The following is a 17913-nucleotide window of genomic DNA, read 5'->3' as shown; positions in this document are numbered from 1 at the left end:
GGTCCAAATGTCAGTGACACCAAGGTCGAGAAACCCTGAGTTAGACAATTCCAGTAACATCATCCAAATTTGGGGAACACAGTTTAGCTGCTTTCCTGAGTTGCAGTAACAGGAAAGTGGTCCAACTTCATTGTAATGATGTAGATTATTGATACCTGGTCTTGTTATTGATTTTACTAAAGAGAAGGCTGATGCTACTTGGGCACAGCCATACACTACATGTCAGAGAGTCTTAACAGAAAGCGAATGTCAAACAAAACTAATTAAGCCTCATTGCATTTTAGGATCACAGAACAATGACATGAAAAGACAATTTCTGCTGGAGCGACTGCTGGATGCAGTGAAACAGGTAAGAAGAAAGCTGACGTTTGACTTTGTGGTCAGGTCATAGTGTCAGATGATCAATGAAGAAGTCATTTCCGCCCTTCTATCTACACAGACTTCCTCCGGCTTTGTATCTGGGAACGGTGAGGCCAATCATTTTCCCCAGCAAATGATAGTGATCAGTGGTAGGGACAAAGGAGCTCCTGCGTCCTGACTTCCTGGAGACCCCTGGAGGACCCGCCCCATCCTTCACAGATGTCCCCTTGAGAAGGGCATTGAGTGGGTTTCAAGCCTCATTTCCAAGCAGTTGTGTTTTAGGGCAACTCCTAAGGGTGCTGCAGTCGCGGTTGGAGTTAGGACCCCGTGAGCACAAGAACAGAAGTGAGGCTGTGCTCAGGACTGTGTGGATCCCGCGGGTGGGCTCTGCTTGCTTCGGCTGATGCTATTTTCGATGCCTGGCTCTTGGCTGGGCGTGGAAGCGAGCTTTGACACGAGGCTGGCGTCACTTCGCTTGCTTGCAGCTACCAGACAGGCATCATTTCTTGCACATTCATCGCGTGCCTGATTCTCTGCTAAGTGCTTTACATCTAATCCTTCCAACCACCCCGTGAGGTAGTTCTTGCAAATATTGCCATTTTACAGATGAAGAAACTGAAGAACTGAAGCTCAGGTCTGATAACTTGCTGCCGACGTCATAGTTAATAAGCAGCAGAGCTAGGATCCAGCCCTAGGAATTCACATTTTGGAAGGGGCGACTGGCGATTATCTGCGTGTAATCACGATATAGGGAGATAAATATGTACTTTAATGGAAGTGTCTGTTAAGTGTCGATATGAGTCCAGAGAATTTAGCATCTGCCCAAGCCTCGAGGCGTCCAGGTATGGTGGGAAGGACACAGATTCAGGTGTAGCTGAGGTTGAAGGCCAGCTTCATCTCTTCACAGCTGTGTGTGCTGGGGCAACTCATCCAGCCTCTCTGAGCATCCTTCTCTTTAATTGGGTTACCGAACTCTATAGGGCTGTTGATGGAATTGCATTTGTTAAAGTGGGTAAAGGGCCATGGCCAGCGCCTGTTCCACAATAAATGCACAACCCACATTATTAGTTTCTTCTTTCTTTGCTCCAGAAATGGAAAGTAAAATAAGAAGATGAAGAGTTAAGTCAAGCCACGTCAAACGTAGCAGTTAAACAGAAATAACTTGGATCTTCTGCCTAGAGCTGCTATTATTATTTTGGGGGTGAAAGTGTTGTATATATGCCTTTTAAAAATCAACTTTATTGTGGTGTAATTTGCATACAATAAAATATACCAAATTTAAGTGTGCAGTTCCATGAGTTTTGACAAAAGTATCATTTAAATGTCTACACACACACACACACACACACACACACACACACACACACACACGATAATAAGGAATCTTGCGAACGTGCTACCACAGTGGCGATTCTACACTTTTGAAGGAGTAGTGGAGAGGGGTGATGGTTGCACAGTATTGTGAAGTGAATTGAATTGCATAACTAAAAATGGTTAAAACGGTACATTTTATATTGTCTATATTTCAGCACAGTTAAAAAAAAAAAAAGAACAGTTTGCTTTTGTTTCCACCCTCCCTGGGTGAATTGTGGTTCAGCACAACCAGATGACTTGTTTGAAGCTTGATTTATGCTGTCATAACTTTATAGCCAGCCGTAACAACTTTGGGCCCTGTCAGAAGGGACCCATCTTCACAGATTTGTGGAATTTTTTATTGCTGCCTGTTAAGAGCTCTGTGTTATTGACAGTCAGCTGCTGACAGATAGAAGAAGCTTCCTAGATAATCTGCAGGAAGCCGTGTGCTTCTGTTTTCCTCTCAGCGTTGTCTTTGCACAAGGCTCACTCTTCTGCAAGCTGGAGATAAGGGCTTCCTTCAAGTGGTGGCTGGAAGGCTGGGGTGCCCGCCGTCTTAGGTCTTGGGCTGACACCCAGGGCGTGGGGACACCCTGACTTGGCACCCAGAGTTCCTGGCCTTGTGTCCCCCTTGACCCTGAAGGCCTGTGGGGGAGGTTTTGTATGTCCCATCCCAACAGCTGATCTCAGCAGCTTCTTTTTCCGTGCAGTGCCAGATCCGCTTTGGAGGGAGAAAGGAGATCGCCTCAGATTCCGACAGCAGGTAAATATGCAGCTTCTGAAACCCTTTACCATCAAAGACCAAAAAGGTGGCCAGAGATTGACCAGCTTCTATATTGTGCCGCTGCAGCCAGGTGGGGCAGTGATTGCATTTGGGGGATCTGTAGATCATCTCTGCAGTGACTGCTTGTCTAAAGTATTTCCAGCTTCCTGTCATCCTCCTTCTAGGAACCTACTCTGAGTGAATTCCTTGAAATGACTTTCCGCATGAAGTTATTTTCACGGTAATTTAATAATGATGAAAACTCAGAAATCTGAATGCTCAACAATTGGGAAATGGTGAATAAACTACAGTGCATCGGTAGAATGGAGTGTTACATAGCCATTACGTTGATGTCCATACAGAATTTGTTTTAAGCAGAAAAATGCAAATGTAGTGATTTAAAAATAATGTATTTAGTAAAAATAAAAAGAGCAGGATACAGAGTTAATATGGATTCAGAGTGATGCTTGCTATGTTAAACAACAACTCTGGCAAAAAACATACCAAAATGTGAATAGAGGTCATGTTGAGGTTAAGACTTGGGAATCTTTATACTTTCTGATATTTTTTTCATATTTTATACTGTGATCGTGTGTCCCTTCTATAATTAAAAAAAAAAGTCCTAAAAATGGACATTGACCTTCATGACCCTTCATGACCTGACATGACTGCATAAGCTTATAACACCGCCTAGGAGGAGAAGCAAATGTTTTGGCAAAGGTAAGAGACACAGGCATTTGCTGGAAATGCCCAGTGAAGTCGTTCAGGGGTAATTCATGCTCTGCAGCCTTGGAGGGGCAGGAGGAACATTCCCGCAAAGGAAGGGGAGGGAAGGGAACTCACTTGCTCAGCATTCACCTCATCCCGGAGACTGCAGGTGTTCCCCACCCTCTGACCCTGACCCACCCAGCCCAGCCAGTTCCCTTCTCTGTCCTTCCAGAACCTTTCTCTTTGTGACACTTTACCAGCCATGAGCAGCGTGTGTAGTGCTACATTTTAATCGAGCTATGGGGACTATTTGAAACTGGTGCAGATTTACAGTTCTATTCCCCACCCTTACACTCTCTGCTTCTTCTTTCTCAGTTTTTCTCCATAACATCAACTAACAACTGTCCACTATGCTTTTTAATTTTGTTTCTTTCTGTCGCCCATACCATAACAGCGGGCAGGGATGTTTGGCTGTCTTGTTCGCGGGTGTATCCCCAGTGCCTAGAAGCATCTAGAAGGTGCTCAGGGAGATTCGTTGTCTGGTTGAGTGTGTGCGTGGCTTTGTACCGCACATGGTCAAGTGTTTTTTAGTTTTTAAATATTTATTTATTTATTTATTTGGCTGCCTCGGGTCTTAGTTGCAGCATGTGGGATCTTCGTTGCGGCACGTGGGATCTTCGTTGCAGCATGTGGGAGCTTTCATAGTGGCGCGTGAGCTCTTTGTTGTGGTGTGTGGGCTCCAGGGTGCATGGGTTCAGTAGTTGTGGCACACAGGCTACCTAGTTGTGGCGCACGGGCTCTAGGGTGCGCGGGCTCAGTAATTGCAGCACGTGGGCTTAGTTGCCCCGTGGCATGTGGGATCTTATTTACCCGACCAGGGATTGAACCCGAGTCCCCTGCATTGAAAGGCAGATTCTTAACCACTGCACCACCAGGGAAGCCCCGTGGCATGTAGGATCTTATTTCCCCGACCAGGGATCGAACCCGAGTCCCCTGCATTGGAAGGCAGATTCTTAACTACTGCACCACCGGGGAAGTCCCTGGTCAAGTGTTTAAAGAGGTTGTGAGCTTGGAGGGCAGAGGGGCAGCTTCTCTATTTTTTTCTTTCTCAGTGTTTTGCACAGACATTCTGTGCCCATCACACATTAGGTTCTCTGTATGTTTGTGGCATTAGATCATTAAACTGAATTTTTGCTTCAGTTCTTGCTGAGAGCCTACCATGGGGCCTGGCCTCCGTCAGCACAGGGGTTCTCATTTTGGAACCCAAGGTCCACCTGTGTGAGAATGAGAGGCTTATTAATTAATCATGCAATTCTGTAGCCCATCCTAGATCTCCTGAACCAGGAGGTGTGTATGTGCGAGTATGTGCGTGCATGTGTGTGTGTATGGGTGTGTGCGTGTGTGGGTGTATGTAGTCAGGAGTTCTTTATCACTTTTCTTCATAATTATTCTTTTCATTTCCTGAGAGAGAGAACCCATTTCTGAATGTTAGGTTAACATATTGTTATATAATAGAGCTTACTATTACAACTTTTATTATGTAAACTATTGTGTTTTATAGTAGAATTAACAAAGTTAATTCCTTCCATGGTAACTGGTTTCCGGCTAAAAGGAATATCCTGCTTAATAATGATAATGATAGTTACTGTCTCTTACTGTTCCAGCTGCCCTTTGTTTGTGTCGACTCTTAGTCTCAGTGCAGCCTCAGGAGAAGCGGCGGTGTAATTCTTTACAGATAGGAAAACAGAGGCTCAGAGAGGGCAAGTCAGACAGCCTAGGTGAGTCATCTCGGGAATGTTAGAAGTTGGAGGTTGGACCCTAGTTTCTTGGGCTCCAAAGTCTATTCTTCCAATGTTATATCACCATTAGCGATTATATCGGTTTTGAAGCTGGGTTTAAAAATTTTTTTTGTTTTCTCCCCCCTAGAGGGTTCCTTCTCAATATCAGAGTCTTGGTCTCATCTTGCAATGTGTTTGGCTAAAGGTGGCATCACCTTCACGTAGGAAAGGTCACATCATCCTTATTCTGTGAGAAAGTTTAACCTCAAGAGGGAAAGTCAGTGAATATTTTAAAACAACTGTCGTGAAGTCTGAAAAGAAAGATGAGTCACCTCTCTCCTCACCCCTGACAAACGGCCTGGCACCAGAATGGATCTCAAATCCATTCGCTTCTCTCCAGCTCTGCAGCCATTGCCCTGTCCCAGTCACCACATGGCTCACAGGACAGTTGCTGTAGACCCACTACCGTCTTCCTTCTTGTCCTGCCTCCTGTGCATTGAGAGGGTTCTGCAGAACGCAGATTCCCACCTGTCACTCCCCCATGGAAAACCTTCCACTGGCTTCTCTTTGCTTTGGGAAAAAGACCCACCCCCTTAGCAGCCTGGAGGGCCCCATACCTCTCCCCTGGCTCTTTGCTCCTGCCACCCTGCCCTGGCCTTTCTGTTTTTTTTTGTTTTTTGTTCTTAAAGCCTTTCAGTAATTTTTCAGGGGAACCTTCCAGACCCCTGATATGAATCCTCCACACTCCTCTCCAGCCCTGGCCATCTGGACCTGTTTTCCTTGCTCTGTACCATGGACTGGCAAACTCTTTCTGTTAAGGCCTGGATTTGGCCTCAGGCTGTATTTTGCTGACCCCTGCTCTGTACTGTTAGATTCTATAAACCTCTGTTTCTCATTACAACACGTCTGTGTGATGAATCGATTACATCTGTCTGCTCCACTGGATGACCAGCTGGAGAGAAGCCTGTTTTGCTCACACTACGTCCACAGCGCCTGACACATAGTAAGTGCTTAGTAAGTACTTAGTGGATTACTCATTTGTTTAACAGTTAGTCACAGACTACTTGGTGTCACAGATACTGGGGCTTTCCAAATATTTCAGACAGATTTCTACCCCTCAGGTGGCTTCGTGTCCACCTGGGAAGATAGTCCAGTGAGGCAGTGATCACAACATGCGATGCCGAGGGCCATATCCAGGGGGCTGTCAGATGCCCTGGGCAGGCTGGTGTGAAGGTTCATGGGCTCTCAAGGCCTGAATCTGGCGCTTCCCCTTTCCAGCTGCATCACTAACTTTTCTAAGCCCAAGAATTAGGTCTACTGTGATACTGTGACTTATAATAAGAAATACACATGATTGTTCTTTGCCCCATTCCTGGTACTGACCTCCTAAAACCCCTGGAATTTCTGAAGTGGTGATAGCCAGAAAGGTGTCTTTTGTTATGTTAATGTAGTGATTTCTGGAAAACACCAGAAGTTGGAGGCTGGTTGCCAGGAGAACCAACCACGTGATTAGAGGGTTGGAACTTTCAGTCCCATCTCACCACCACTAGGGAGGGGAGAGGGGCTGGAGATGGAGTTCAGTTGCTGATGGTCAATGATTTAATCAAGCCTATATAATGAAGCTTCCATAAAAACCCAGGAGGATGGGGTTCAGAGAGCATCTGGGTCGGTGAATACTTGGAAGTGCGAGGAGAGTGGTGTGCTGGGAGAGGGCCTGGAAGCTCTGTGCTCTTTTCCCATACCTTTCTTCCATCTGGCTGTTCCTGAGTTATATCCTTTTTCTTTCTTTTTTTTTTTTAAACATCTTCATTGCAGTATAATTCCTTTACAATGGTGTGTTAGTTTCTGCTTTATAACAAAGTGAATCAGCTATATATATACGTATGTTCCCATATCTCCTTCCTCTTGCGTCTCCCTCCCACCCTCCCTATCCCACAACTCTAGGTGATCACAGAGAACGGAGCTGATCTCCCTGTGCTATGCAGCTGCTTCCCACTAGGTATTTGTTTTACATTTGGTAGTGTATATAAGTCCATGCCACTCTCTCACTTCATCCAGCTTAACCTTCCCCCTCCCCATGTCCTCAAGTCCATTCTCTACGTCTGCATCTTTATTCCTGTCCGGCCCCTATGTTCTTCAGAACCTTTTTTTTTTTAGATTCCATATATATGTGTTAGCATACGGTATTTGTTTTTCTCTTTCTGATTTACTTCATGCTGTGTGACAGCCTCTAGGTCCATCCGCCTCACTACAAATAACTCAATTTCATTTCTTTTTGTGGCTGAGTAATATTCCATTGCATATATGTGCCACATCTTCTTTATCCATTCATCTGTCAATGGACACTTAGGTTGCTTCCATGTCCTGGCTATTGTAAATAGAGCTGCAATGAACATGGTGGTACGTGACTCTTTTTGAATTATGGTTTTCTCAGGGTATATGCCCAGGAGGGATTGCTGGATCATATGGTAATTCTATGTTTAGTTTTTTAAGGAACCTCCATACTGTTCTCCATAGTGGCTGTATCAGTTTACATTCCCACCAACAGTGCAAGAGGGTTCCCTTTTCTCCACACCCTCTCCAGCATTTATTGTTTCTAGATTTTTTGATGATGGCCATTCTAACTGGTGTGAGGTGATACCTCATTGTAGTTTTGATTTGCATTTCTCTAATGATTAGTGATGTTGAGCATCCTTTCATGTGTTTGTTGGCAATCTGTATATCTTCTTTGGAGAAATGTCTATTTAGGTCTTCTGCCCATTTTTGGATTGGGTTGTTTGTTTTTTTGTTATTGAGCTGCATGAGCTGCTTGTATATTTTGGAGATTAATCCTTTGTCAGTTGCTTCATTTGCAAATATTTTCTCCCATTCTGAGGGTTGTCTTTTGGTCTTGTTTATGGTTTCCTTTGCTGTGCAAAAGCTTTTAAGTTTCATTAGGTCTCATTTGTTTATTTTTATTTCCATTTCTGTAGGAGTTGGGTCAAAAAGGATCTTGCTGTGATTTATGTCATAGAGTGTTCTGCCTATGTTTTCCTCTAAGAGTTTTATAGTGTCTGGCTCAGCGGCCATGGCTCACGGGCCCAGCCGCTCCGCGGCATGTGGGATCTTCCCGGACTGGGGCACGAACCCGTGTCTCCTGCATCGACAGGCGGACTCTCAACCACTGCGCCACCAGGGAAGCCCATTTTGAGTTTATTTTTGTGTATGGTGTTAGGGAATTTTCTAATTTCATTCTTTTACATGTAGCTGTCCAGTTTTCCAAGCACCACTTATTGAAGAAGCTGTCTTTTCTCCATTGTATATTCTTGCCTCCTTTATCAAAAATAAGGTGACCGTATGTGCGTGGGTTTATCCCTGGGTTTTCTATCCTGTTCCATTGATCTGTATTTCTGTTTTTGTGCCAGTACCATACTGTCTTGATTACTGTAGCTTTGTAGTATAGTTTGAAGTCAGGGAGCCTGATTCCTCTAGTTCCATTTTTGTTTCTCAAGATTGCTTTGGCTATTGGGGGTCTTTTGTGTTTCCATACAAATTGTGAAATTTTTTGTTCTAGTTCTGTGAAAAATGCCATTGGTAGTTTGATAGGGATTGCATTGAATCTGTAGATTGCTTTGGCTAGTATAGTCATTTTCACAATGTTGATTCTTCCAATCCAAGAACATGGTATATCTCTCCATCTGTTTGTATCATCTTTAATTTCTTTCATCAGTGTCTTATAGTTTTCTGCATACAGGTCTTTTGTCTCCTTAGGTAGGTTTATTTCTAGGTATTTTATTCTTTTTGTTGCAGTGGTAAATGTTTCCTTAATTTCTCTTTCAGATTTTGTTGCAGTGGTAAATGTTTCCTTAATTTCTCTTTCAGATTTTTCATCATTAGTGTATAGGAATGCAAGAGATTTGTGTGCATTAATTTTGTATCCTGCTACTTTACCAAATTCATTGATTAGCTCTAGTAGTTTTCTGGTAGCATCTTTAGGATTCTCTATGTATAGTATCATGTCATCTGCAAACAATGACAGCTTTACTTCTTTTCTGATTTGGATTCCTTTTATTTCTTTTTCTTCTCTGATTGCTGTGGCTAAAACTTCCAAAACTATGTTGAATAATAGTGGTGAGAGTGGGCAACCTTGTCTTGTTCCTGATCTTAGAGGAAATGGTTTCAGTTTTTCACCATTGAGAACAATGTTGGCTGTGGGTTTGTCATATATGGTCTTTATTATGTTGAGGTAAGTTCCCTCTCTGCTTACTTTCTATGCCTACCCATCATAAATGGGTGTTGAATTTTGTCGAAAGCTTTTTGTGCATCTATTGAGATGATCATATGGTTTTTCTCCTACAATTTGTTAATATGGTATATCACACTGGTTGATTTGCATATACTGAAGAATCCTTGCATTCCTGGGATAAACCCCACTTGATCATGGTGTATGATCCTTTTAATGTGCTGTTGGATTCTGTTTGCTAGTATTTTGTTGAAGATTTTTTTTTTTTTTTTGCGGTACGCGGGCCACTCACCGTTGCGGCCTCTCCCGTTGTGGAGCACAGGCTCCGGACGCGCAGGCTCAGCAGCCATGGCTCACGGGCCCAGCTACTCCGTGGCATGTGGGATCTTCCCGGACCGGGGCACGAACCCGTGTCCCCTGCATTGGCAGGTGGACTCCCAACCACTGTGCCACCAGGGAAGCCCTGTTGAAGATTTTTTTTTTTTTTTTAACATCTTTATTGGGGTATAATTGCTTTACAATGGTGTGTTAGTTTCTGCTTTATAACAAAGTGAATCAGTCATACATAAACATATGTTCCCATATGTCTTCCCTGTTGCGTCTCCCTCCCTCCCATCCTCCCCACCTGTTGAAGATTTTTGCATCTATGCTCATCAGTGATATTGGCCTGTAGTTTTCTTTCTTTGTGACATCCTTGTGTGGTTTTGGTATCAGGGTGATGGGGGCCTCATAGAATGAGTTTGGGAGTGTTCTTCCCTCGCTGTATTTGAGAAGGATAGATGTTAGCTCTTCTCTAAATGTTTGATAGAATTCGCTGGTGAAGCCATCTGGTCCTGGGCTTTTGTTTGTTGGAAGATTTTTAATCACAGTCTCAATTTCAGTGCTTGTGATGGGTCTGTTTATATTTTCTATTTCTTCCTGGTTTGGTCTCGGAAGGTTGTGCCTTTCTAAGAATTTGTCCATTTCTTCCAGGTTGTCCATTTTATTGGCATAGAGTGGCCTGTAGTAATTTCTCATGATCCTTTGTATTTCTGCAGTATCAGTTGTTACTTTTCCTTTTTCATTTCTAATCTGGATGCCATTTTAAATTTACCATCTTAGGAAAAGTTCTAGGCAGGACTGTGAGGGATTGGCTTCTGGTTGCAGCTGGTGAGTCTAGCTGGTTGGATGAATATCAGTAGGAACCTTGGAAAGGATGGTGCACTGGTGTATCTGTCAGGGCTCTTTGGTAAGAGGCAACAGAAATTTACTCCAGTTGAGGATATTGTGAGGATATTGTCATCATGGAATTGATGACAGGTCAGGTTTGGAAACAGGAAGGAGTCAAAGCAGCTTTGGAAGTCTCCTAACCTGGAAGCAGGGTCCACTAAATGGTCTCCTAGCAGGAATGGTCCAGTTAAGGCCCTGCTGCAGGAGTGGACACCAGCTGTTTTCTGACTCGCTCTCATTCTGCCCAAGGTTGGCGTTCCAGGGAGGAGGCACCTGAGTGAACAGTCTCAGGTCATGTGGCTGCCTCCTGGCCACCAGCAGAAGGATTGGCTGATGGAGCTTCCTGGGACCCTGTTGACTTACATAGTGCGACGTTGTCTACTTGGGTTCATCATCATTCCCCCAAGACAGTGTCCAGTAAGGAAGAAATAACCCTCCAAAATGAAATCTGGGTGCTGTTATGAAGGTGGAGTGAATATAGGGTGGCCAAATGCACAGCAGTTATCCCTGTCACTGCCATATTATAATCTTTCCCATGACAGTTCTGTGTGGTTTGAAAATACCTTTAGGCTGTGGAATGGGGCTTGAGCACAGACTGCATATTTTCCCAGCTTGGTCCTCACTCTCTACCACATCCCTTCTTGTTTTCCCAGCACAGAGTTTCCCCAAATGAGAGATTTGTGTCATTGCAGGTACTTAACATTATTTTAAGTGTTAAATATCACAGCATTACATTCTTTTCAATTGCCCAGTGGCTCAGTTATTCTCCTTTCAGTTCCTTTTAAATTGCAGTGATATTGGGGGAAAGACTTGGTTTGGTATTAATATTAAGCTGAATTAAATTAAATTGCCAATATTTGATCATTTTTTGACATACCAGGATAGTAATATCATACAGTTGAAAACAGTATCTCAAACACCCCCTGCCTCTCGGTAAACAGAGCTTACAGGTTTCAAGCACAGTCCTCCCCTGACAGCAGCAGAGACAGGATTTTATACTTTATTTGGATGGTATTTACTTTTAGGGCTACTCTGTTGAGGGCCTACAATGTTGGCTTTACATTTGCAGCTGCGATAGAGTTTTTCCTTTTAAAACAGGTTTATACAAGTCGAAAAAGTGAGTCGGACTCAAGACAAGTAAATAATAGAAATATCGTCACGAGTGACAGAAGTGGCCGAGGTGTCTGTGGACAGCAGACGTTGAGGAAAGAAAAAGCGGGCTGGACCGCAGCTGTTGGGTATGGGGGCCTACGTGATATACAGTACTATTCTGTGAAAATCCCAAATGTGAGTATGCTCGTGTGTGAGTGTGCCTGCCTGGGTGTGTGAGTGCTTGCGTGCCTGAGAGATTTGTTTGGTTTTGGTCTTGCGAGATTACCCGGCAAGATGCAACAGCCCCCACGTGAAGTATAAAACAACACTGACAGGAAGGGAAGTGACAGGCAGCGCCTGTTTTTTCCCATCAGATTTTGTCCTCAGAAACTGGCGGAAGTGGTGGCAGTCATAGTGCATGGGCTCCTTGTCCCATTCTGTTGGCCTTGTTCTCCTACTTTGTTTTCCCCTAAGGACGACCCGTTCTTGTGCTTCGTTAAAATTATTCCTCATTCTATCAGTCAGTCTGCCCTGTGGGGAGGCTGTCTTGTATCTTCTGAATAGTTTGCCTTCTAGAAAGAATGGCCCAAGAGCCCAGCAGGCACTGGAAGTTACCTCTAGATATGCTAGTGCTCCACAGATGCTGCTGCTTCCCATGTGGAATTACAGAACATGCTGAGTTTTCCCGTTGAATTAGAAAGAGCAACCCGAACTGTGGGGCAGCAGAGTGAGCGTGGGATTTGGAGCTCAGAGTTTGAATCCTGGTGTTGCCAGTTCCCGGTCGTGTTGGACTGCGGGCAAGTTCCTGACTTGCTTGTGCCTCAGTGTTCTTGTATGTAAATGGGGAGAGTAGTGATAATACTCACTTCCTAGAGTTGTGAGTTAGTTCACGTGCAGCCCTTAGAACAGTGCCTGGCAGCTAGTAAGTTTCTAGAAATTGTTAGCTGTTGTTACTGCCATTACAATTTTGTGTGAAGTGTCTTGACATTTGTGTTACTGCCATTATAATTTTGTGTGAAGTGTCTTGACATTTGTGTTACTGCCATTATAATTTTGTGTGAAGTGTCTTGACACTCTGCCATTATGGGTGGCAGTGAGTTGGCTTTGGGTATTTGCCTCATTTAGAAATTGTAAATTTTTGTTACGCGTTCAGGTGACTATGTCAGAAGAAATCAGAGAGGAGAATTTCTTCTCCTTCCAAAACATGCCAGGGAAGAGAGCTTTGTTTTGGTGATTTTTCTTTACCTGTTAAGGAATTCAAAACAGTTTTGAACTTTTTAGGAAGCTAAACAACAAACAGCTGCTCTTTGCTGTTCCCTAACGTTGTTTCTTAGAACAGTTGAAGACTGTCCTGTGTATTCCTCTGGACGCTTATGAAACTGAATGGCTTTTTCAGACATTCCTTTTCCTCTTTTAAATGTCTCTGGATTTCATCACGTGATTTTTTAATCTTCAGTTTGTCACAGGTTTCTCACCAGCCTCTTAGTGGTTTGAGGTGTTGACTGGATGTTCTAATTCTTCTCATCCTGGCAAAAAGCCCTGGGGTTCATTAATTGGATTTCTTATCTCCCCAGCCCTGTGCACTTGGTTTCCACTTTGAGACTCTGTGGTAGATAATTCCATATTGCGTATTCTTTCATTTTACTTTATTGATCAAATGAATTGATTTCTCTTTGAAAAAGATAATTTTTAGCAAATGGGGAGCCCTAGGGCATTTAGCAAATCTGAGCACATTTCCATGTGCATTTTAATATTTATATTGTTTATATTGATAGCTGCTGAGAGCAGTGCTTGGCCCATAGGAAATCATATGTAAGCACGGTCATCATCAGCATCACCACTGTCCTGGTGTGGAGAGAGGCCTTGAGCATGAAGTATGAGCTTTGGAGTCAGGCGTACTTATCTTCATGCCCACTCGGTCCACAAATCACCAGTTACCAGCTGTGTAATTTAGGACTTGCTCAGCTTCTCTAGGCCTCTCTTGCACGATCTGTAAAATTAGATGACGATCGTGGTACCCACTTCCTAGGGTTGAAGTGAGAATTAGACGTAATATTATTTGCTTGATACACCCAATGAGAACTTAGTAAGCGCAATACATTTTCTTCCCATGACTAGACATACCAGTGTTTTGGCTAATTTGGAAACTAAAGGCTGGAATGATTGCTCGTTAATTCCTTCATTTAGCAGATACTTGGTTATCGGTCACTGGGTTGGCACTGGGGCTGCAAACTGGATGAGATGATTGCTGTTCTCAAGGAACTCAGAATTGAGCCTGGGCAATGGACATGTAAATTGCAGACAGTCATGGTGGCCTGTGGTACTAATTACATAGTATAGACGTGAAAGGCGAGTACAGGGTCTTTAGTGGTCAAATGGGCAGGATGGGACTTCCAGGCAGCAGGAGTAGCAAATGTGAAGATGCAGGGGTGTGTGAGAAAGTAGTGGAACCATGGATGATGTGCTGTACGTGTTGGGAGATGGGCTGGAAGGTCAGTAGGTTCTTGGCTTGCTGTCACGGGCAAGTGTTTGAACTTTACCCACTAGGGTGTTGTTTCTTAAACTATGGCTATTTGTATACTCTTCTCACAATTTTGCCGTTTCCGTATACCATCCGACCCAGAGATTGGCTTGAGGTGGAATTCAAGGCCTTGTCTACTCTGGTCTTGTCATAAGCCGTCAGTGAAATCAAAGATCGATGGCTACTTCTATTTTTTTCTTTTTTTTTGGTACACGGGCCTCTCACTGTTGTGACCTCTCCTGTTGCGGAGCACAGGCTCCGGACGCCCAGGCTCAGCGGCCATGGCTCACGGGCCCAGCCGCTCCGCGGCATGTGGGATCTTCCCGGACCGGGGCACGAACCCGTGTCCCCTGCATCAGCAGGCGGACTCTCAACCACTGCGCCACCAGGGAAGCCCTCTATTTTTTTCTTGACATAGTAAAATGATGAACCTAAAAATGTGCATTTATGGTCCCCCTAAAATTATGTCATGTACCATATACCCATAGTAAACTGTGGTAAGAAAGATATGACGTTGTCAGATTTGCATTTCAGGAGGATAGCTGCTGATCAGCATGCCAGGGGGATGGGCAGGTGAGATGGGACCTGGGGTTGGAGCCAGAGGCCGTGGCTCTGTGCAGTAGGCAAGGAAGCTGAGTGGAGGTGGTGGTATTGGGAGAAGGGACGGAAGGCTTAGGACTGAGGCTTGGTAAGATTGACTGACATGGGGGATGAGACATAAATGCTCTGGCTCTAAGAGACGACCAGAAATCAGAACAAATGTATATTGTTTTAAATTTTGTTTGTTTTATTTATTTTTATATTTTTGGCTCTAGTAACAGGCTGTACATTTTATTATGAGTGGCCTTTGCTTTTTCAGAGGTACATCTGTCCTTCAGAGTTGCCTGCATCTTATTTGTTTTTGTTTTTTTTAACTGGAGTGTGGATGATTTACAATGTTGTGTTAGTTTTTGCTGTACAGCAAAGTGAATCAGTTACACATATGGATACATCCACTGTTTTTTAGATTCTTTTCCCATATACGTCATTACAGAGTATTGAATAGAGTTCCCTATGCTATACAGTAGGTCCTTATTAGTTATCTGTTTTATATATGGTAGTGTGTATGTCAATCCCAATCTCCCAATTTATCCCTCCCCACCACCCATAACCATACGTTTGTTTTCTACATCTGTGACTCTATTGTTTGTTTAAAGGAAGCTTTTGGTGTGGAGTTTTCTTTCTCCTGGGCTATGGACTCTGACCAAACTTGAAGATCCCTTGGCCACTGACTTTGTTTTTTTTTTGACCACACTGCGCAGCATGCGGGATCTTAGTTCCCCAACCAGGGATCGAACCTGTGCCCCTGCAGTGGAAGCTTGGAGTCTTAACCACTGGACCACCTTGGCCACTGACTTGATACACATTAACCGTTTCCTCACCGCTTCTGCATCGAGGGGCTCTTACTTTTCTCCATCCTCTTTTTTCCTTTTGATTTACCAGCTTCTTCAGCTGATTCCTTCTCAGCTGCCATCTCCTCTTCCTGACTTTGAAGCCCCTCATCTGCCAAAAGCATCCCAAGCGGTGTTTGTGTCTAGACCAGAGCTGGAGGGTCTGTCCACCCCAGAGAAGACAGCCACTGTGTTTATATTAGTAACTTTAAAAAATGGTCAGAAATGATGATTTAACCCGTTTAGAAGTTGGTTATTTTTCTAATTTCTGGTTCCTCTGGTAGAACATTCATTTGACTTCATTTTACTTGCCTGCCTGCCATCCTCAGGCCTTCACATGAACAGTATCTTTTTTTTTTTTAATCAATTTTTATTGGAGTATAGTTGCTTTACACACACTGATAGTATCTTGAAAACTACTGCCTTGTGAGTTTTCACTGTTACCAAGCTTGCATTTTTTCTGGTTCTTTGTCAACTGTTTTTTTCCCCCTCTTTTTTCTCTACCATATCCTCTTCTCCCTCCCTCTGGGTAACTTATGTTAATGATCAAGAATCGTTTGTTCTGTGTGTTTCTCCACATTCATTTAATCTTTTACAATTAAAATACATGTGTATACATACACATGCATGCAGGTTTTATTGCCATTGTCTTACAAAAATTGAATTATATATAATGTTCTGCATCTGTATTTTCTCTCTTGGCACTACCCTGACAAAACCTTTCCAAGCTAGAGTTCTAAAAATCCTTTTTAAAAGCCTGCATTATATTGCATGATGCAGATATACCAACAGTTGCCTATGAAGTAATACTGACTTTGTTTCCAATTTTTACTACTATGGACAGTGAAACAACAGACATCCTTGAGCATGTTTTCTTATGTACTAAGGATTTTTTTTGGCAGAGATTTCCAGGTTGGGTTGCTGGGCCAAAGAGAATGTGTTTATTTTTAAGAGTTGTGGTCAGGTATCTTTCTAAAAATTTCTACTGGCAGTGCATGAAACTACCCTTTTCTTCCTTCCTAATAATAGTTTTGAGTGTTGTTTTGAAGTTTTCAGTCTGATGGTTGAAAAGTGGTGGCTCACTGTCATTTTAATTTGCATGTTGATTGCTAGTGAATTTCAGTTGTTTTTTTTTTTAATATTTGTGAGCTATTTGGCTTTGCTCTCTTGTGCAAAGCTGCTTCATATTGTTTGTCCAATTTCTTGTTGGATTATTTGTCTCCTTGTCAGTTTGTGAGAGCTCTTTGTATATTATAGTAATTAATTAACCTTTCATCTGTTTTCTGCATTGCAAATATTTTTTTTCAAATCTGTCCATTATCTTTGTAGGCACAGGTAATAGTATCTATTACAATACTACATTTAAAAATTTTTACATGGTTAAATGTCTTTGTACTGATTCCATATACCAACCTACCAGTTTCTGTGTTTTCAGTGTTTTAAGATCTTCCTCAATGTTAGAGTATGCATGTGGTCTTTTACATTTACTTACAAGATTTTTAATGTGTACAGTTAAGCCTTTGATCCATCTGGAATTTATCTCTGTAGGGTTTCTGAGATAAAACTAAAACCAATTTTGGTTTCTTCTAGGTGGCTGCCACCTTTCTCAGAGATCTTTTTGGCTCATTATCTCTGGGCTGCAATTTACTTTCGTTCCATTTACTTAGCACAGAGAGAGGGTGCTCTAGGCCAAAGCACGGAGGACTAATTGAGAGCCCTGCGCTGATCTGATGCGCTGGTCCCAGCACCCCTGGCACAGCAAGGAGTGGGAGAGAGCCTTGTACTCTGGTGCCGTCACGCTGAGGAGGAGGAGCCCAGCTTAACCCCAGCCCTCATTATCCTTGCTCTAGATGAGTTTGCCTGAATTTTCAAGGATGCTTAAGTCTACCCATCTGATGGTAGATGATGCAAATAATTGAGAGGACAGGCTTATGGAAGCCCAGTCCTCTTCCTCTTTCTCTCCCTCCTCCTTCAAATGGGAATCATACCATTTATATGACTCTGTAACTTGCTTTTTTTTTTTTTTTAAAATAACTTGGCCATGTATTATGGACATTGTTTCAGGTCCCTAGGTAACGTAATGGTGCAGCCTACCATCCATGGCTTCTTTATGTGTAATTAAGAAAGAAAAACTAGTGCCAGTTTTAATTGGATAATTTCATCAATTATGAGGCACGCTTGGATTTCCGAGACCTTAGAATGTGGGGAAGAAAGGTGCTTCTAGGTTGTTTAGGTTTGGCGTTTCATTCTTTTAAAATTTCTACATAATATTTTGTAGTGTGGAGGTGCTGTAACTTATTTACTGTTTTCCTGTTAATGGACGTTCAGGTTGTGTCTAGTTTTGTTTCTGCTTTTACTATTATAACAATGCCGCAATAAAAAGATTTGTGTATATGTATGTCTTTGCCTACTAATGCTTTTATATTTAATTGTTTATTTCAACTTTAAAAAAAATAAATTTATTTTATTTATTTTTG

General features: G+C 42.9%; 1 protein-coding gene across 1 annotated transcript in view; it reads left to right on the top strand.

Annotated features, from left to right (window-relative positions):
• Positions 1-17913, top strand: part of SNX29 (sorting nexin 29) — a 566576-nt gene that overhangs the window by 24280 nt on the left and 524383 nt on the right. Inside the window, exons 2-3 of the mRNA XM_082671124.1 lie at positions 285-349; positions 2424-2476. Of these exons, the coding sequence (XP_082527250.1) occupies positions 285-349; positions 2424-2476 (118 nt within the window). The remainder of the gene's footprint in view (positions 1-284; positions 350-2423; positions 2477-17913) is intronic.

This window comes from Grampus griseus, assembly GCF_964374135.1.
Source record: "Grampus griseus genome assembly, chromosome: 14".
Classification (NCBI taxonomy): domain Eukaryota; kingdom Metazoa; phylum Chordata; class Mammalia; order Artiodactyla; family Delphinidae; genus Grampus; species Grampus griseus.
The sequence above is the reverse complement of the archived record's forward strand: the minus strand, read 5'-3'. Positions and strand labels throughout refer to the sequence as shown.